Source organism: Erythrolamprus reginae, chromosome 2, assembly GCF_031021105.1.
Source record: "Erythrolamprus reginae isolate rEryReg1 chromosome 2, rEryReg1.hap1, whole genome shotgun sequence".
NCBI classification, from domain to species: domain Eukaryota; kingdom Metazoa; phylum Chordata; class Lepidosauria; order Squamata; family Dipsadidae; genus Erythrolamprus; species Erythrolamprus reginae.
In genome coordinates, this window is record NC_091951.1 from 37,589,022 (window position 1) to 37,611,231 (window position 22,210).

At 42.5% G+C, this 22,210-nt stretch overlaps 2 protein-coding genes across 2 annotated transcripts in view; both read right to left on the bottom strand.

Moving 5' to 3' along the window:
* Positions 1-22,210, bottom strand: part of LOC139160198 (zinc-binding protein A33-like) — a 69,896-nt gene that overhangs the window by 33,620 nt on the left and 14,066 nt on the right. The window lies entirely within an intron of this gene.
* On the bottom strand, positions 944-20,477 carry LOC139160200 (nuclear factor 7, ovary-like). The gene is made up of 6 exons (XM_070737830.1): positions 20,082-20,477; positions 16,237-16,332; positions 7,019-7,252; positions 5,451-5,473; positions 2,920-3,203; positions 944-2,445 (listed from the first exon to the last, which is right to left on the bottom strand). The coding sequence occupies exons 1-6, from the start codon at positions 20,475-20,477 to the stop codon at positions 1,904-1,906; spliced, it is 1,575 nt and encodes a 524-aa protein (XP_070593931.1). The 3' UTR covers positions 944-1,903.

The window sequence follows — 22,210 nt, forward strand, 5'->3', positions numbered from 1 at the left end:
CTCACTGACAACTTTTTATGAGCACAGGGATGCAGTTCAGAACATTTCTGGGAGAAAAAGCCCATGATTTTAGCATTTTTTTTTCAGGGGCAGCACAGTTTCTTGGCTGTTCTATGTGACAATGTTGTGAGTCCACACACCCCTTTCCCAGACACCCTTCTTTATGCAGCCTGGAAGTGACATCACACCTCAAAGAGCTAAGGCTGTGGATTAATACCTTTTACTCTGGATCTCCTCTCGCCTTTTAGCCATCCACGTATCTTCTCCTAATAAATCTTCCTAACTATCTGACAGGGACCAATCTCCCATTGTAACATCACCCCCCTCTATCTCTCCCCAGTCACTATCTGTCTCATTCTCAGCCCCCTTGACAGCCCCCCTGGCCAAAGATATCCTGTGAGGCCCGGTTCATCATCTTCAGAATCGGTCATGACCCTAGGTGGACAAGGATCACTCACAACAGTTATTAGCTTGGTAGGAATTCTATGTTCCTTTCCATCCCACCCCATATTTTTTCCATTTGTCCTAATCTTTCAGTCTATACCAAGAATGACTTCAATTTTCTAGAACACGTATACATAATTATACATAATGAACAGGATAGAGTAGGAATGGAATGGAATAGAATTGAATTCTTTATTTGACCAAATGAGATTAGACACACAAGGAAATTGTCCACAGTGCATAAGATCCCAGTGTACACACAATCTTGATAGATCAAGATTATAATAAAAAATACAATCTTCATAAATCATGCATACAGCAGTGATCATCATAGATATTAAATAAGCAAGCGACATAAATCATAATAGCATACGAAATAAAAACATACAATATAAACTATGAGATACAAACAAGAACAAAGCTATAGTAATAACATGTTAAAGGAATAAGAAATAGGAAAGATGAGAAGGATATTAGTAATATAGCCCAAGGCATAAGTTTCACATCCCAGAGCATAAGACAGTGTTGTGGGAATTAGTTGTTTAATAATAATAATAATAATAATAATAATAATAATAATAATAATAATAATAATAATTGATTAGCACAATGGTGTCATGGGGGGGGGATGACAATAGTCCTTGTGTTTTGTTGTGCAATGCCCTATAGCAGTGATTCTCAAACTTTCTAATGCCGCGGCCCCTTCATTCAGTTCAGTAGGAAATAGAAGGCCAACTTGAAAGCTACGCTTACAGCACTCTCTGCACCTAGAACATGCCATCACGAACCACCATATTCAGGTCAAACCAGTTTCAAATCTTGGAGCAATTGCTTGCAAAGATGGCATAGAATAGACTTTCTTAAAACAGCGGTGCACTGAAATTTGATGAAGAAGTTCACACAAAATGTCTGGACAAGATAACAGAAATATTTATTCTTTCTGGGTATACCAAAAATGATTTGCAAAGCATGGTGCTCTTCGCAGACGGAAGCTAAAAAGTGGGTTAATATACCTATTACAAGACCTCCCAATCCTACGCTAGCTAATCTAGCATGGCGGGTTACAACCTATCACAAAGATCCTGCCGAAATATGGTCTACATCCCGTTTCCTTTCTCCTAAAGATGAATAGTACTTTATATGGCTTATCATATGCCCTAAACAGATACGAATTGGGTAACAGTCTCTTCTGCAAGAGCAACAGACGATTATTAGCAAACACTTATCTTCTTAAAACAGAATTTCAACAGCAGACACTGATCTTCTTAAAACAAAACTTAAACAAGAAACACTTATTTTGTTAAAACAGAATTTAAACAGCAGACACTTATCTTGTTAAAACAAAACTTAAACCATTTTATACACAATGGAGTTTTCCTTCACAGCCATCCTAACGCCCCTCAATGTTTTCAACTTTCAACAGGCTGTTCTCTGCAACGCTACTCCCTGAGCTAAGATCTCAAAGCTTCAGGCCCCTCACCAAGAGGGGGTGGCTGCATTTGGTGGCGAGAATGGGCAGCATGGAAGCATGATTGATACGTACAGCCTGGAAATTCGCTTGGAAGGTGTAGAGGTGGGTCCTGCTGCTGCTGTTGTAAAAGGAGAGCTGCCCACCTTCAAAGTCCAGGTAGACCCCAACTTTTTCTATCTGCCCACAGACCGAGAGGGGCGTACGGGGCTCACTCAGAGCTTGGTACTTTCCCGCCTTCAGCTCAATAGCCCACACCCCTTCCTTGGGAGAAAAGTTCAACTGCCTCTTGCCCTTCGCAGAACTTTTGGCCATCCCCACTATCCAATTTGTGCTCTCCCCAACATCAACCTCCCAGTAAAAACGGCCAGCGGTAATGCCCGTCTGTCCCATCACATATGGGCTACAGTTGGGACTGTTCAGATTTTCTTGCTGGAACCGTTCTTTGGTACTGAACTTGACACCGGTGCCTTCTTCCACAAGGACCAAGCTGGGATGAGCCGAGTTACAGTCCAAAGTGATGCTTGCAGGGACTGGAGAGGAAAGATGGAAAGAATTCAGAAATGAACAAGAGCAAACCTGTGCAGCTGACTGCTGCAGGAGTATAAAGTGGCTCAGAAAACAATAAGACACAAATGAAAGTAATATTAGCCAGCTGTTAATAAAGCTACTGCCATCCTCAATATGTCTGAAGCTTCCTCTCTCTCTTAGCTCAAACCCCATTTCCCCCCAAAATAAGACGTCCCAATCGGGCTTTTGAGTGCATGGCAATAAGGCTAAGTGCTTATTTCAGGGTTCAAAAAATATGAATCAGGGTCTTATTTTTTGGAAAACATGGTAATTATATATAATAGGGTAATTACAGCAATTAAGCAATTATATTTGGAAGTGTTAGTGGTAAATGGAAAGCAGGCCATCAAAGAACACGGTGGCTCCATACCAATAAAATGGACATACATAAGTAGTAAACTAATAACCAATACATTTGGTCTAAAACATCAACTCACCTGGTTCTATTGTACCCTGGAGCTCCTTCCAGGCGTAGAATTGAAGAGGTCCTTTGAACTCACACAGGTTCAAGTCTGCAGCCACCACTCCATCTTCCTCCTCCTCCGCCTCCTCTGCTGTCTCTTCTTCCTCCTCCTCTTCCTCTTCTTCCTCCTCATCAATGTCTTCATCAGTTTCATTTTCACACTCATTTGTGTCTTCACGGCTGGCCCCCAGCCTATCTTCTCTTACCAGTTTAGCCTTTAGTTTGGGTTTCTGTGGAGCTCCTTGTTTCTTAGGGAGGCTGTAGGAGAAGAGAATCACTAGGATCAGCCAGTTTAGGGGTGTGTGTGTGTGTGTGTGTGTACGTGACATGTTTTTGCTGAATTTGAAAATTAAGGGAGACTAGGATATATCTATTTCAGCCTTATTCTGGCCTCATCAGCTAGCCATACCCTCGTCACTGAGATTTGAACTTGCAGGCTTTGCCTTGTAAGGCAGAGAATTAACCTCTAGGCTACATTATCTAATCCCTTCAGCTTTGTTCCAGGGAAGGGTTATATGGTTTTTTTCTGTTGAATCACCCTGGTGTATTGAAGGAGCATCACAGAAAAATACATACATACATACATACATACATACATACATACATACATACATGTTGGTTGGGCCGAGAAGCAAAAAAGGAGCTGTGATGTTCCTTCAATACACCAGGGTGATTCAACACAAAACATGTAACCCTTCCCTGGTACAGAGCTGAAGGGATTGGATACTGTAGCCTAGAGGTTAATTCTCTGCCTTACAAGGCAAAGGTTGCAAGTTCAAGTCCCAGTGAGGGATGTCTCAGTGCTTTGGCCACCAGTAATAATTGTTGGATGGCTCAGCTGTGAAGTGGGTTTTTTCAGAGTCTGTTGGTTCGATAGCTGGACTCCCAGCACTGTTGTTCGAGCTGGAAACTGAGCAGTTTCAGAGTCCTTGTGTTAAAGAGCAAAGCGAACACAGTCACTTGTAATGTGGTCACAAAGATCATTTATGTAGAGTATGAAGAGAGTTGGCCCTAAGACACTGCCTTGAGGGATTCCACTGTTGACAGGAGCAGAATTAGATATGAGCAGGAATAGATATGGAAGTAAACAAGTAACATCTTCACTTCCATAAAGGGGCTTCAACTACGGTAATACCTCATCTTACGAACTTAATTGGTTCCCGGAGGAGATTTGTAAGGCAAAAAGTTCGTAAGACGAAACATTGTTTCCCATAGGAAACAATGTAAAATGAATTAATGCGTGAAAGAAAAAAAACGCAAAAAACCCCTGCTGCCTGGCTGTCACCTTTTGAAACAGCCGTGTGCTTCTCAGCGTTCTCCCAATGCCGAACCCGGATGTTCGGCAAAAGTTCGGGTTCGGGTGGCCGCCGAGAAGCCCCACCGCCCGGCTGTCACCTTTTGAAACAGCCGGGGGGCTTCTCGGCATCCTCCCGAACCCGAAAGCCAAACCCGAACTTTGCCGAACTTCCGGATTTGGCGTTCGGGAGGCCGCTGAAAAGCCCCGCCGTCCGGCTGTCATCTTTTGAAACAGCAGGGGGGCTTCTCGGCAGCCTCCCGAACACCGAACCCAGAAGTTCAGCAAAAGTTCAGGTTTGGCGTTCGGGTTCGGGAGGACACCGAGAAGTCCCCCGGCTGTTTCAAAAAGCGACAGCCGGGCGGCAGGGCTTCTCGGCGGCCTCCCGAACGCCGAACCCGGAAGTTCGGCAAAGTTCGGGTTTGGCTTTCGGGTTCGGGAGGATGCCAAGTTCGTAAGATGGACTCGGGTTCATAAGACGGAAAAAGTTTGGAAGAAGAGGCAAAAAATTTCCGAACCCCGAGTTCGTATCTCGGATTGTTCGTATGGCGAGGGGTTCGTATCACGAGGTACCACTGTACTCACCTTGGCAAATCCAATGGCTTCTGAAAGGTGAAAGAGGAAGTCATTCCTAAGTGAGGAGGCAAACTAGTGTAACCAGTATCAGAGGTGTCAAACTCAAGACCTGCAGGCCAGATCCAGCCCAAAGGATGTTTAGATTTAGTCTGTGGGGCCACCCTGGAAACAGTAAAGGACTGGCTCGCGGTACCTCTGACAGCAAAAACGGAGCTCGAGAGGGCCGTGCGCAGTAGCCCTTTTCGCTGGCAGGTGGCTGTAGGATGCTAGTAGTACTACTAGCAAAACTGGATCCCCTCCTTGACACCCACAAGTGCTCCTGATACGAGTGATGTTGAGCTGGCCATGCCCATTATGCATACAATGAGGTGCTTGACAAGCCATCTGCATTTACAATAGTTGCTGCATTGTGTGGAGAGTCATGTGACGGCCGATTGCGATCTCCCAAGCTGGCTTTGAGCAAGCCAAGTCAATAGGGGAAGCTGGATTCGCTTAATGACTGCAGGGATTCACTTAACAACAGTGGCAAAACTAGGTTGGGGGCAACATTTAACAAGCACCTTGCTTATCAAAGGAAATCTTGATTCTAACTTTGGCTGTAATTTGAGGTGCAAGAAAAGAGAAACACTACTTACCTCCCTAGCAACTCTTTTGCCTCCTGTGGGAGGGAAGGAAAGAGAGAAGGAAGGAAGGAAAAGAAGAAGAAAAGTAGGACGAAAAAAAAGAAAGAAAGAAAGAAAAACTTGAGATAACAATCAAAATAATTATTTCTGTGGGTTATCACCCACTTTCCTGCCAAAACATTCTGCATTTTAATGGTGCATAGCAGATTCTGCTTTCAGTAGATTATGTCCTAGTTTATTAGCAGAAAAAAAATTCTTGGTGAAATACTATCACAATATATAAAGAACAAAGAAAAATTGAGGACTGTAGAGTCAAAGTGCTTGAGATGCCACTAAAAACCCAGCGTAATGAAAGCGCATATCCTGGACTGATCAATCTTTCCATCACATGAACAAACACTATGGAATCTAGCAATTGGGACAGGAAATCAGTCCTACTTATTTTGTTTTAGAAAATTGATTTGGCCACTCAACTGCTTCTCAGTGATTCCAGGTGGCTTACAAAGAATTTTAAAAAGCAGAGATTTTGTCAGTCATGACAAACTCTAATAGAACAAATCATGATGTGAGAAGTTTTATATCGAAATATATTTTATTCTTTATACTGTTTCCATCTTCCTTTAAAAATATTAACAGAATCCACAATGGAATACTGTGTTCAGTTCTGGAGACCTCACCTACAAAAAGATATTGACAAAATTGAACGGGTCCAAAGACGGGCTACATGAATGGTGGAAGGTCTGAAGCATAAAATGTATCAGGAAAGACTTAATGAACTCAATCTGTATAGTCTGGAGGACAGAAGGAAAAGGGGGGACATGATCGAAACATTTAAATATATTAAAGGGTTAAATAAGGTCCAGGAGGGAAGTGTTTTTAATAGGAAAGTGAACACAAGAACAAGGGGGCACAATCTGAAGTTAGTTGGGGGAAAGATCAAAAGCAATGTGAGAAAATATTATTTCACTGAAAGAGTAGTAGATCCTTGGAACAAACTTCCAGCAGACGTGGTTGGTAAATCCACAGTAACTGAATTTAAACATGCCTGGGAATAACATATATCCATTGTAAGATGAAATACAGGAAATAGTATAAGGGCAGACTAGATGGACCATGAGGTCTTTTTCTGACGTCAGTCTTCTATGTTTCTATGAGCTGAGAATCAACGTCTCCAAGTTAATTAAATTAGCAAACTGCCTCAACCCCAAAATAAATTTACCTAGGCTTAATCCACATATCAAACGATAAGGTCTGCAAACACAAATAGTGATAATTAAATTAAGTTTCCCAGCAGAACTATATGTTCACAAACATACAGAGACACACATACGCACCGCAGCACCTAAACACTTCCACATCCCATATAGGCTCTCCCTAAAAAGCAAATTTTGGGGGTTTTTTAGGAATAAATATTTCTTCTTCACTCACAACTGTCTGAATCTCATTTTTATTTATTCTTGTGCCATCACAACTCAAGTTGGAACTCCAAAATATTTTTCTGACAATGGTATGGTGCAATCTACGTACCCAGAAATTTTCTCCTTGCATAGAAAACCCCACACCCCCACAATCCTCCTTACCTTGAAAAAACTTATGTGGTCTTTGCATTCGAGGCCGGCCTTTACACGACACAGAGTTTTCAAATGTGAGTCCTTCTTGCAGTCCAGTTCCTTTAACTTGGTTTCCATCTGAGCCAAGTTCTTTTCTTTCTTTTTGTTTAATGCCTCTTTTATACTCAGCTCTCTGTCATTCAGCACCTTATGCATCTTCATGAACTCTCCAGTGATATGATCAGGCAAGGACTCGGAGTAGGTCTGGAAATACATAGATGGGGCACAGCAAGAGATTGTGATTTGGTCAACAGTGGTGTTGGTTTTGGGGTAGACTCCTGAGAATACTTTCGATAGCCATGAAAAAATAAATAAATGGACCATCCAACAAATCAACTCACTAATGACTCAAAACATCCTAACTTTCTGAAGGAGGTTCTAATACTAGGAAAGATGGAAAGAAAGAATAAATGAGGAAAAATAAAAGCAAAGGGCAATGTTACAATTGGAGTATACTACAGGCCACCAAACCAAACAGATACAATGGATAACCTCTTTACAACCCAACTATCAGCAATATGCAACAAGCACAGCACAACAATAATGGGGGACTTTAACTACCCCAACATTAACTGGAAAACAAACTCAGCACCAAGTGGAAAGTCTGACAGATTTCTCACCAGCCTCACCCACCACAACTTTCTAACTCAAAAAGTGGAAACAGCAACCAGAGGGACTGCAATTCTATACCTAATTCTAACAAACGGAAGAAATGATAGAGGGAATAGAAGGAGAAGGGACGCTAGGTGAGAGTGACCACATCATCCTAAAATTCAACATTGTGCAATCACTAACTGCAACACCCAACTCCATTACAGTCCCAGACTTCAGAAAAGCGGACTTTAACAAGCTCAGAGCGAACCTGAAAAGTAAACCCTGGAAGGAACTTCTAAAGAGTAAATCCACACAGGAAGCCTGGGAAGCCCTAAAAAACACTATCATTGAGGCCCCAAACAATTCAATCCCCATGAAAAAGAAATGCAGAAAAACTAAAATGAAACCAGCATGGCTAAACAAGGACCTCATAGACAACGTAAAAGAAAAAAAAGCCAAATACAATAAATGCAAAGAAGGACTCATAACCAAGGTGGAATATCAGCAAACAGCCAGAACCTGCAAACAAAAAATAAGAACAGCAAAAGCTCAACACGAACAATACCTCACAATGAAAGTTAATGACAACAAAAAAAGTTTCTTCCATCACATATACAACAAGAAGAAAATCAAGGAAACAGTCACTATACTAAAAAATAAAGATGGTAATGAAATCACAGACAACAAAGATAAAGCACAGCTGCTTAATGCCTACTTTACACCAGTCTTCACACATAAAGGAACCAACCAACCAAGCTACAACTTAACTGCAATAAACAGCCCCGGAATCAAACTCAACGCAGATAAAGCTACTATTAGGGACTACTTGTGGGAGCTCAATGAGTACAAATCACCGGGACCTGAGAGACTTCACCCCAGAGTCCTAAAAGAACTGGCAGACACCATAGCGGAACCTCTTCTCCTCACCTACCAAAAATCTTGGGCCACTGGAGACCTACCAGATGACTGGAAACGAGCGGATGTAGTTTCCATCCACAAAAAAGGTAAAAAGACGGATCCAGACAACTACAGACCTTTTAGTCTGACTTCAATACCTGGAAAAATACTGGAGAAAATAATAAAAAAACAGCTTTGCCATTACCTGGAAACAAACAGGATAATATCCAACAGCCAACATGGGTTTGTCAGAAACAAATCATGCCAAACCAATCACATATCCTTTTTCAACACCGTAACCAAATCAGTAGACCAGCGCAACATAGTGGACCTCATATACTTAGACTTCAGCAAAGCTTTCGATAAAGTTGATCACAATCTCCTAATCAACAAATTAGAAAAAAGCGGGGTAGATTACAACACATGCAGATGGATTAACAGTTGGCTGACCGACTGCACCCAACGAGTTGTCCTCAATGGTTCCAAATCCACATGGAAGAAAGTAGGCAGCGGGGTACCACAGGATTCTGTCCTGGGCCCTGTGTTCTTCAACATTTTCATCAATGTCCTGGACAAGGGAATAGAAGGGCAACTAATCAAATTTGCAGACGACACCAAGCTGGCGGGGGTAGCCAACACCCTTGAAGACAGGCTCAAATTACAGAAAGACCTGGACAGACTAACACAGTGGGCCCACACCAAAAAAATGATGTTCAACATCGAGAAGAGCAAAGTCCTTCATCTAGGTAAAAAAAAACCTGGACACACATACAGCCTGGGAGAAACCCCTCTCAACAGTAGCGACGGCGAAAGAGATCTTGGAGTCTTGGTGGATAATCAACTAAACAGGAGCCAACAATGTGCAGCAGCAGCCAAAAAATCCAATACAATCCTAAGATGCATCAACAAGGGAATACACTCCAAGACCAGGGAAGTCTTAATGCCACTCTACTACACCCTGGTCAGACCACACCTGGAATACTGTGTTCAGTTCTGGTTACCACACTTCAAAAAAGACATTGAAACTCTGGAGAAGGTGCAGAAAAGAGCAACCAAAATGATCAGGGGTCTAGAAACCAAGACTTACGAAGAGAGACTGCGGGAACTGGGCATGGATAGCCTAGAGAAAAGGAGGGCCAGAGTGGACATGATAGCAGTCTACAAGTACTGTATATGAGGGGTTGCCACAGAGAGGAGAGGATCACTTTATTCTCCAGGGCACCAGAGGGCCGAACGAGGAACAACGGCTGGAAGCTGACCAAGGAGAGATTCAACCTGGAAATAAGGAAGAACTTCATGATGGTCAGAACGATCAACCAGTGGAACAACCTACCAGCGGACATTGTGAACTCCAATACTCTAGACATTTTTAAGAGGAAATTGGACTGCCATTTGGCTAGGATGCTATAGGGTTCCTGCTTAGGCAGGGGGTCGGACTTGATGACCCGCATGGTCCCTTCCAACTCTAACAATAAATAAATAAATAAAGATGGTGGACATAGTTATAGTGGCAATGGGGGTACCACTGGAAGATCTGAAAAACCAGCTTAGGGATTAATCATCATGGAGAAACGTGATAATTACTTGATACTTCACCATATTTTTCAGAGTATAAGAAGGTCCGGAGTATAAGACACACCTTAGTTTGAACTACAGGACAAAGAATTCTACAAAGCATGGAATAAATGGTACACCTGGCTGGATATTTCCATTTTTACCCTTCACCCAAACAATTATCCCACAAACCTATAAAATAATATTATGAATCATTGATAAAAGGTTGAACAAATCCAAAACCACAAAACTCAAACCTTAACCCAAGTTTAGAAACTGAAAACTTTTATCTATATTGATAGTAAAGATGTTAAAAGCTGTAGAGTAATCGGGTCAACATATAAGTTGACACTATTTATGATATTTGATCAACTCATAGATGAACTTATTTCTTCTTTTTTTATTTTTTATTTTTCTTCTTTTCTCTTTCTCCCCCTTTTCTCTCTTTTTCTTTCTCTCTCTTTAGCTTTTCCTCTTTATTCTCTTCCCTTATGTAAGTGTGTATTTTATTTTATAACTGCATACTCTAAATTTATATAAATTTGTACTAATATTTACATAGTCCTTTTGCTTTCTCTATCCCCTCCTCCATTTATCTTCAATAAAGATTATATATATATTTTTTTTAAAAGACACACCTTAGTTTTGGGGGAGGAAAATAGGGAGAAAAAATTCTGCTTCTGCCTACCAGGTATTCATCTGGCTAGCGTCTGGTCAGCTTCAGCACAGAATTTGCTGGTTGTGAGCGTGCGAGCGCTCACTCCGCTTGGGGTTGACAAGCAGCTTCAAAAGAACAGCTGATCTTCAGAGGAATCTCTTGTGAGTAAAGCAGGCGAAGTGTGGAAGCGATAAGACAAGGCAGCAGCTGTTCCAGGTTGCCATTTTAGGCTCCATGCCTCACATTTTCTGGTGATTGTCACCCAAAAGCAGAGGTCAAAAACAGGACGTGTGGAGGCCTAGAACGCAATGCACAGAGGCTGAAAACACGATGCACAGAGATGGTGATTGGCGGCGATGTGCTTTGGAGATCCCGGCGGCCTTGAAAGGATCTCAAACGGAGTGTTTGGAGGGTTGAAACTTGAAGCACAGAGCCGGAAAACACAAGCCATGGTCTGTGGCAATGTCTGCAGTCAGGAAGAGGATACACAGAGGCCAAAGGGTTGAGGCCGGCAGGTGGGCACAGCTACATTCGCATTCTAAGATGTACCCAAACTTTCAGCCTTTTACCGGGGGGGGGGGGAGTGCATCTTATACTCCAAAAAATATGGTATTTTATGTATTTATTAAACTTACATGAGTCACTGTTAGGTGACTCATAATCAAACAATGCCACTATAATGATTCCTTAAGCAACACCAGCAAATTATTTTTTTACCTTTTTACAATTATGTATTATTATTATTATGTCAGTACAACACAGCAAACGAGATCACTATGCTGGATTTCGTATTTCATCACCAGTCGGGCGCTTCCCAAGCACCTAGGACTGCGTGATGTAGCGGCGAATTATGTTTGCTGATCCCAATTAAGTGGCCTTTTGCAATTGACAGATGGAGATTTTGTCAATTCCGATGGTTTTCAAATGTCCACTGAGATCCTTTGGCACTGCGCCCAGCGTGCCAAGTACCACTGGGACCACTTTCACGGGCTTATGCCAGAGTCGTTGCAGCTCGATTTTTAGATCTTCGTATTTCACTAATTTCTCTAGCTGCTTCTCCTCAATTCTGCTGTCTCCTGGGATTGCGATGTCGATGATCCATATTTTCTTTTTCTCCACGATCACAATGTCTGGTGTGTTATGCTTCAGAATTCGGTCAGTCTGAAGTCGGAAGTCCCACAGTAGTTTTGCTTGCTCATTTTCGACCACTTTTTCGGGCTTATGATCCCACCAGTTCTTTGCCACTGGGAAATGGTAGTTCCGGCACAAGTTCCAGTGGATTATTTATTATTTATTTATTTATTTATTTATTTATTTATTACTTAGATTTGTATGCCGCCCCTCTCCGAAGACTCGGGGCGGCTCACAACATGTAAAAACAAATCATAAGCAATCAGACAAATTTAAAATATTTAAATATTTAAAAACCCCATATGCTAACAGTCACACACACAGACATACCATGCATAAATTAAATGTGCCCAGGGGGAGATGTTTCAGTTCCCCCATGCCTGACGGCAAAGGTGGGTTTTAAGGAGTTTACGGAAGGCAGGAAGAGTAGGGGCAGTTCTAATCTCCGGGGGGAGTTGGTTCCAGAGGGCCGGGGCCGCCACAGAGAAGGCTCTTCCCCTGGGGCCCGCCAACCGACATTGTTTAGTTGACGGGACCCGGAGAAGGCCCACTCTGTGGGACCTAATCGGTCGCTGGGATTCGTGCGGCAGGAGGCGGTCTCGGAGATATTCTGGTCCGATGCCATTATTATTATTATTATTATTATTATTATTATTATTATTATTATTATTATTTAGATTTGTATGCCACCCCTCTCCTTAGACTCCGTAGACTCTGTGCTGTATTGACAGCACACATATAGAAACAGTTGTACATATGTGCACACAAAGTTCCATTTATGTATATACACACACACAATTCTCTGGGATCCTTGCTGCTCTATGAGCTTGATTGTTTTTCTTGTAGACATTTCATCCATTACATTTGTATACCGCCCCGAGTCTGCGGAGAGGGGCGGCATACAAATCTAATAAATAAATAAAATAAATAAATAAATTACCAAACCAGGTAACATCATCAGTGCTAAAACAGATGGCAAATCCCACTCCCTTCCAGAAGGGATGATGTTACGTAACTGAGTAGAGAAACATCTGCAACAACCAAGCTCAGAAGTCACCAAGGACCCCACCACAATGCTGAGCTACAAATATTCCCTTCTGTCCAGGGTTGGGGTGCTACTTCCCTCGCTGCCGGTTCACTTCCTCTTGTGCCGCATGGCCGTGCCTCGTTGACATGCAGAAAGTGCAGTGCAAAACCCCCCGAAAAAATTCAACCTCTCTCCAAAAAAGCCAAAACAAGATGGCGATGGCATGCACAGTACCAAAAACTCAGATTCTGCACATGCGCAGATGAAAATTTAAAATAAAAAAAAATCAGGGGGAAAACAAGGTGATTAAAAAAAAAAAAGATAGCAGTGCCCACAGACTGGCACCGACACTTTTTTATTCCTATATTTTCTTCTCTATCCTCTCCTTGACATATTTCACTTTGAGTATATCCACTATAATAGGGGTGGGCAATTAATTTTGCCATGGGCCGCATGAGAAATTGGGATGCTTTTAGAGGGCCAGATTAATATAATTAGCTCAGTTCTACCCAATACTGTATATTATTGGGTAGAACTGAGTTAATTATATTATAATTATAAATATCATATCATATCATATTATATTAATTATATTAAACTACTCAAGACTCATTTATACCGCCAGGCATGGGGGAGTTGAGATATTCCTTCCCCCTAGGCCATTACAAGTTAAGCATGATATGATTGTGTGTATGTTTGGTTTTATAATAGGGGTTTTTAGTTGTTTTTAATTATTGGATTGTACATGTTGTGTTTATTATTGTTGTTAGCCGCCCCGAGTCTGTGGAGAGGGGCGGCATACAAATCCAATAAATAATAATAATAATAATAATTATTATTATTATTATTATTATTATTATTATTATTATTATTATTATTATTATTATTATACTATAATTATAAATTAATTAGACACAAGAACAGTTTTTTTCCAAACGCCATCACTCTACTAAACAAATAATTTCCTCAACACTGTCAGACTTTCTACTAAATCTGCACTTCTATTCTACTAGTTTTTCTCATCATTCCTATCACCCATTTCCTCCCATGTTGACTGTATGACTGTAACGTGTTCCTTATATCCTAAGATTTGTATTAATATTGCTTCTTCATTGCTTATTTGACCCCTATGACAATCATTAAGTGTTGTACCACATGATTCTTGACAAATGTATATTTTATTTTATGTACGCTGAGAGCATATGCACCAAGACAAATTCCTTGTGTGTCCAATCACACTTGGCCAATTAAAAAAAAATCTATCTAATTGCCCACCCCTTCCTTCCTTCCTTCCTTCCTTCCTTCCTTCCTTCCTTCCTTCCTTCCTTCCTTCCTTCCTTCCTTCCTTCTCCAGATGGAGAGAAGCTTCTGTCTCTGATTTTCTCTGGCTTTTATTTCTGTTTTTGGGCAGTTCTTTACTTCTCTTTCAAAATATTCCTTTCGGGTGCCTCTCTTCAACTGACCTACATTGTCAGTTGAGAAAACATAGTGGAGGCTTTGCCTGAAAGTAGCTTTGGATTCCTTTTCTTCCTCCTCCTCCTCCCTATTTTCCCCCTGAGAGGTGGGGTGGGGGGTTTGCTTTAAATTTCTTGGAAAGGCCAATGAAATCAATGAACAATTAAAAAATGAGCATTTATTGGACTTTTGCAAAAGGGCATGGAAAGAGAATTTCTCCTTTCTTCCTCCCTCCCTCCATTTCTCCTCCCTCCCTCCCTCCCTCCATTTCTCCTTCCTTCCTTCCTTCCTTCCTTCCTTCCTTCCTTCCTTCCTTCCTTCCTTCCTACCTCCACAGGCCGGTCACAGACAGCGGGCGGGCCGCATCCGCCCCCCGGGCCGCACTTTGCCCAGGTCTGCACTATGATATTGTGTATCATTATGTATTAGACAAAATACATAAATTAAAAAATAAGGAAAGAGAGACAAAGAAAGAGAAAGAAAGAGACAAAGAGAATGAAAGGGAATGAAAGAAAAGAAAGATGAAGGGAGAGGAGAGGGAGAGAGGGAGGGAGGGAGGGAGAGAGGAGGAAGAGGAAGGAAGCACCACAAACCCTGCCAATAGATATAGCTTCAGAAGACATCTTGAAACAACACAGCAATTTAGGGCTTGAAGATATCTCGGAGGTCATCTAGTTCAAGCCTGTGCTGCAGCAACAAAACTTACATTGTCTGGATTATTTTGGTGCCTCTAACAGAGAGGTAAATTGCCAGAAAGGAGAAGGAGTTTACTAGGACAAGGCTGCCATGCAGAAGAAGGCAGAGATAGTCCTTGACTTATCACCACAATTGAACCCAAAATTTTGGTTGCTAAGCAAGAGTGTTGTTAAGTGAGTTTCACCACATTTCACCCAATCCATGGCATTTTCTGGCTCTAACAGTGATGTACAAGCTAGGGAAGAACATCTGAAGGCATGTAGAGTGTTCTAATCTACAGAAGTTATGATTAAAGCCCAGCGACCTATCAGGTCCCACAGAGTTGGCCTTCTCCAGGTCCCGTCAACCAAACAATGTCGTTTGGCGGGGCCTAGGAGAAGAACCTTCTCTGGTGGCCCCGGCCCTCTGGAATCATCTCCCTCCAGAGATTCGTACTGCACCTATCCTCCTCGTCTTCCTCAAAAGCCTTAAGACCCATCTATTTCACCAGGCGTGGGGCAACTAATATATGCGCCCCCCCCCTGCTCTGACCATTAATGTTGTGTGTGGGTGTGATTGAGTAAATTGACTGTTTTTTAAATTAATGGGTTTTTGGTTTATATTATTAACTATTAGATTTATATACGTATTGTTTGCATTGTATGTTGTGAGCCGCCCCAAGTCCCCGGAGAGGGGTGGGGCATACAAGTCTAATAAACAACAACAACAACAACAAAAATAATAATAAATGTGTGGCAAAAAATTGTGTTTTTCCAAATGCAGTAAGTGAGGTTGAATGTATAGTTTTAGAAGTTATCTTTCTCTCTCTCTCTATGCATACGTACACATACACATACACATATTTATTTATTTGTTGGTTGGTTGGTTGGTCTGAATGTGAATCCAACAAGCAGGTAGTTTTTCTTAGACTGAATTGCAGGAGCCTGGATTAAAGGCTAACAATGAAACACCTGATATTAAATTAAATAGTAAACAGCTGCTGGGGTGAAGAGAGAGAAGATGCACTTCTCCCACTCAGCAAACAACCAATCAGTATCCAGTATTTAAATCCCAAACTATTTACATATTAGTCATTGCATATTCAACAGTAAATAGTCCATGGGATGAAGAGAGAGAAGATACACTCACTTTAGCATTAAACAGAAAGTCCCAACCCTCCCCACTTCCCAGCTGCACCTTTAATTCGATAATATTCTTCTGCTGCTGAATCTGGCTCCTTTTCAACCGCCTGAGGCCTTCCTCAAGAGGCTCCAGAGATGCCTTCAGCTGGTTCTAAAAAGGAAGAGAAAGTTCAGATCTCACTTAGAATGGACGCCAGCATTTGACTGACTGACCGCAGGCCAATTTTATACCTCCAGCCAGGTTCTCTCAGCAGCACTTAAAATCCATCAGACCCTTGTCCCCCAACCAGCCCTAATTAGCATTTAGTTTGATAGTAAAGAGTGTTTTATACTATGCTAGGTTTACTTAGCAATATATTAATTTTGATGTTCCGCTCCATTTATTTAATCTTTTTGTTTTTCCTTATGGAATTTTTGTAGTCTCTCTCTCCCTCCCTCTTCCTCTACCTCCCTCTCTCCTTCTCCATCTCTTTTCCCCCCTCCCTCTCTCCTCCCTCATTCCCTCTCTCCTCCTCCCTCCCCCTCCCTCCCTTCCTCTCCCTCCCTCCCTGCCTCTCTCTCCTGGTAATCCTCAATTTATTACCACAATTGAGCCCAAAATTTATATTGCTGTGAAAAAATTGTTAAATATTTTCCCCCATTATATGATCTTTCTTGCTACAGCTGTTAAGTGAATCACTGCAGTTGTTAAATTAGTAACACAGTTGTTAAGTGAATTTGGCTTCCCCATTGACTTTGTTTGTCAGAAGATCACAAAAGTAGATCACCTCTTATCATTGTTAAAGGCCTGCTTCTTTTTGTTTTCTGTGACTCAATTGGATCTCTGCTCTAAGCCATGCTGTCACCGGCATCCATATACACGGAGCCCCATTCCTTTCAATTTGGATGCCCAGGTGGCCCCTACTCAGTTGAAGCCTAGGCACATCCCTGTTATGTACCTATGTAAATAAGTTCATGAAAATAAGTTATGCTAATACCTGTTTAAATCTGCTCATCTGCATACCTGGCCGCTGATTGGCTGAACAGCGGGCAGGAAAATCCAAACGGCTGTCAAAGCCGCGCCTACAGCAAGAAAGCCCTTTAAATATTGAAACCGCGCCACGCGCCTTGTCTTTTGCCGCAAACTTTAACTGTATCACTACTACTGGTTACTTTGTTACACAGGCCGATTCTTAATAAAATGAATCGGACCAAAACGTATCCTTCCATTTATTCCGATTTAACAACCCCCTTGGCTCAGCAGCCTAAGGTATGTATGTATGTATGTATGTATGTATGTATGTATGTATGTATGTATGTATGTATGTATTTATTTATTTATTTATTTATTTATTATTTAGATTTGTATGCCGCCCCTCTCCGCAGACTCGGGGCGGCTCACAACAAAGTGAAACAATTTACAACAGATCTAAATTACAATTTAAAATTTTTTTTAAAAAAAAAAAATTAAAAAACCCCATTTTCTAAACAAACATACAGACAGACATACCATTCATGAATTGTATATGCCCGGGGGAGATGTCTCAGTTCCCCCATGCCTGATGACAAAGGTGGGTCTTAAGGAGCTTACGAAAGGCAAGGAGAGTAGGGGCAGTTCTAATCTCCGGGGGGAGTTGGTTCCAGAGGGTCGGGGCCGCCACAGAGAAGGCTCTTCCCCTGGGGCCCGCCAACCGACATTGTTTAGTTGACGGGACCCGGAGAAGGCCCACTCTGTGGGACCTAATCAGTCGCTGGGATTCGTGCGGCAGCAGGCGGTCTCGGAGATATTCTGGTCCAGTGCCATGAAGGGCTTTAAAGGTCATAACCAACACTTGGAATTGTGACCGGAAATTGATCGGCAACCAATGTAGACTGCGGAGTGTTGCTGAAACATGGGCATACCTAGGTAAGCCCATGACTGCTCTCGCAGCTGCATTCTGCACGATCTGAAGTTTCCGAACACTTTTCCAAGGTAGCCCCATGTAGAGAGCATTACAGTAGTCGAACCTCGAGGTGATGAGGGCATGAGTGACTGTGAGCAGTGAGTCCCGGTCCAGATAGGGCCGCAACTGGTGCAATAGGCGAACCTGGGCAAACGCCCCCCTCGCCACAGCTGAAAGATGGTTCTCTAATGTGAGCTGTGGATCGAGGAGGACGCCCAAATTGCGGACCCTCTCCGAGGGGGTCAATAATTCCCCCCCAGGGTAATGGAAGGACAGATGGAATTGTCCTTGGGAGGCAAAACCCACAGCCACTCCGTCTTATCTGGGTTGAGTTTGAGTCTGTTGACACCCAGATTTAGAACTGGGCAAACCTATCACCCAAGGGGTACTAGAACCCATAGACTATTCCAAATGAGAAACTCCTCTTGTAATTCCCCTAAAATCTGATGCCAACTATAAGGCAACACTTAATAAGGCACTGGAGGCCAACCCTTACTCTGTCCCAGTGGTACAACACCTCCTAGAGGTATAACACCTCCTAGAGGTATAACAAGCAGGAAGAGGGAGATTGTGATCCTGCTGTATAGAGTGCTGGTGAGACCACATTTGGAATACTGTGTTCAGTTCTGGAGACCTCACCTACAAAAAGATATTGATAAAATTGAACAGGTCCAAAGACGGGCTACAAGAATGGTGGAAGGTCTTAAGCATAAAACGTAGCAGGAAAGACTTAATGAATTCAACGTGTAGAGTCTGGAGGACAGAAGGAAAAGGGGGGGACATGATCAAAACTTTAAATATGTTAAAGGGTTATATAAAGTTCAGGAGGGAAGTGTTTTTAATAGGAAAGTGAACATGAGAACAAGCGGACACAATCTGAAGTTAGTTGGGGGAAAGATCAGAAGCAACATGAGAAAATATTATTTTACTGAAAGAGTAGTAGATCCTTGGAACAAACTTCCAGCAGATGTGGTTGGTAAATCCACAGTAACTGAATTTAAACATGCCTGGGATAAACATATATCCATCCTAAGATAAAATACAGGAAATAGTATAAGGGCAGACTAGATGGACCATGAGGTCTTTTTCTGCCGTAATCTTCTATGTTTCTAGGTAAACAAATCCAGGTGACGGAAGAGGCCAGCAGCAGACCCAAATCTATTGCCCTTTGCAGCCACCTAGTGGTTCATTGATCAAATAGTGAAATCTTTAGAAAGTAGAAAATGAATTGCATATATGTAAGATACAGATTCAGTATATAATATTGTGTTTCTTCATGCGGAAATCTAGCTCACCATATTTTTCAGAGTATGAGATGCACCTTTTTACCCCCCAAAATAGGGTGAAAATGTGGGTGCATCTTATACACCAAGTGTAGATAAAGCAACTGAGTTAAATCCTGACTTAGTCATGTTTGCAGTAGGCCTATTTAAATAATTGGGAGGAGTTAGTATGATTACATTTAAGAAACCTTTCTGGCATTAATATACTGCCATAATGTACATTTCTCCAATTCTTTTCTATTTCTATGGGTCAGGCACACGTGTACAGAAATACACAGCAAACAGTGTTTATCATCTGTACTGTTTGCTATTTGGCAAGTTGCTGGCAGGCAGAGGCAGAATTTTTCCCCCTTGTTTTCCTCCCCCAAAACTAAAATGTGTACTATACCTCGGTGCATCTTATACTTAGAAAAATATGGTATATTTACTGTTAAATAGTGTATTTGGGAAGCTTCAAAAGCTTCATTTCAGGGTCCTTGTTTATTATGATACTTATTATGATTCTTATAGGATGTGAACTTTACTTGTATTTTATCTTGGCTTGCAAAATAAGCTGCCTCGAGTAGCCCCAGGGTGAGATAAAAGGCAAATAAATTTCACAGAGAGAGAGAGGGAGGGAGGGAGGGAGACACATACACAGAGAGAGTTGTTCAACCAGGGGACACCTTCTTTCTCTTCCCAGATCCAGTTCTCACCTGATAGCTCTGAACCGCGTTTTCAGTGGGCAGGAATCTGTGTCCCCGGTGCTGAGGCAAGTCCCGGCAGATGACACAAATGAGCTCCTCATCCTGGATGCAGAAGAGCTTGAGAGGCTCCTCATGTTCCTCACAGAAGTACCAGCCTCTAGTGCCACCCACCTGAGTCCCTTCATCCTTCAGAAGCCGGGGCTTCTTGGCCAAGCTGTACAAAGAGAAGGGGTGCCGGCAATTGAGGCAGTGTCCCTCACTTTGCCCTTTGGAGATATAGGACTTCAAGCAGGGAGCACAGAAGCTGTGGCCGCACCCCAGTATGTGGGGCCTCTGAACGGAGGAATGGCAAGCGGTACACCGTCGGTCTTTGGTGAAACTGGACACTTCTTGTACGGAAGCCATGTTGGTCGATTCAAAGAGAGCCTGAACAGGTTTCTCAGATTAGAACTGTTTCTATTCCTTCCTGTTAAATGAACATAGAATAATAGGGTTGGAAGGGACTTTGGAGGTCTTCTAGTTCAACCTCTCATCCAAGCAGTGTCAGTGATGGCGACCCTTTTTTTGGTTTGAGTGCCAAAATAGGGGAGAGGAGGTTGTGCTAGCATGCGTGTATGTGCCCACACCCCTTCCTTCTGCCTCCATTGCATGGGCACCCCCATGCACACTGCCCCCCCCCACATGCTCACAATCACCCCCCCATCCTCGCGCATGCGCACAGGCTTCACTGAAGCCTGGGCCGTAAAAAACAGGTAAACCAGAAGTTTGGAAAAATGCACTTCCTGTTTGCTGTTGTGCTGTTTTTTGCACTTTGGAAGGTTCAGGGAAACCTCCTGAAGCCCCAGAGTGCAAAAAACAGCACAATAGGCAAACAGGAAGTGCATTTTCCAAACTTCTGGTTTGTCTGTTTTTTTGCACTTCAGGGTTCAGGAAGCTTCCCTGAACCCCACCTCCCCCAAGAGTACAAACTGGAAGTGCGTTTTCTGAACTTCTGGTTTGTCCGTTGGGTGGGTTTTTTGCACTCCGGGGCTATAGGGAAGCTTCTCTGAAGATCCTGGAAGGCAAAACGGCCTTTCCAAAGGGCGAAAATCAGTGCACTGGAGCTGACATAGGGCAACGTCTCGCATGCCTGCTGATATGGCTCTGCGTGGCACCTGTGGCAGGTGTGTCATAGGTTCGCCATCACAGCCCTATACCATTCCAGACAAACAGCTGTCCAATTTCTTCTTCAAAACCACTAGTGATGGAGCACCCACAACTTTTGGAAAGGCAATGTTAAATATGCGCTGAGGTAAATGTAAATAGTTAAAATGGTTGCTGCGTTCTGATTGGCTAAGAGTTTGACAGCCAGATTTTAGCGGGAAAAATAAAGTATAATAGGAGCGCGCTGGCACTGTTTATTCCAGTCGCGCTCTTACTTGAAGTCACTTATAAAAAGACTTGTGCTGCCTTTACCAATAAAAGAGCTTTAAGAACCAACTGTCTCAAGTATTTTTCAGGCAACTGGTTAATTATTTTTACTGTTAGGAATGTTCTAGGTTGGATTTTCTCCTTGACAAGTGTCCATCCATTACTTTTTGTCCTGCTCTGGAGAATAAGTCAACTCTCTCTTCTCTGTGATAGTCCCTCAAGCAGGGGGTGGGTTGCTGGGGGTTCGGGAGGACCTCTAGCTAAGATTGTGTGCAGTTCAGAGAGCCCCCAAATCCCACTTCTGGTGGGCCCCTCCCACCCTTCCCCTCCCACCCTTCCCCTCCCACCCTTCCCCTCCCACCCATCCCAGGAGTCCATTTGCAGCCCGTTTTGGATACAGATAAGGTCAGGAGGCTCAGAGAGGTCAAAAAATGGGCCTACCGGATTTTCGGGATGCCTCTGGACCCTGTGGAGGCTGTTTTCACCCTCTCAGAAGAATTTGATTTAAACTTTGCAAGCCAGATGGCAAAGATGAGAAATGGTGGCAGAACTATATAATGATATAACACAAAAGTTACTTATTGTTTAAATTTTAAACATATAGAACTTTATTTTACAACGTGGGTGATATATTATGAATAGTTTCTTTTATTATATATATATACAGTAGAACCCCGACTTACGAGACTAATTGGTTCCGGAAGGAGGCTCATAAGTCAGAACGCTCG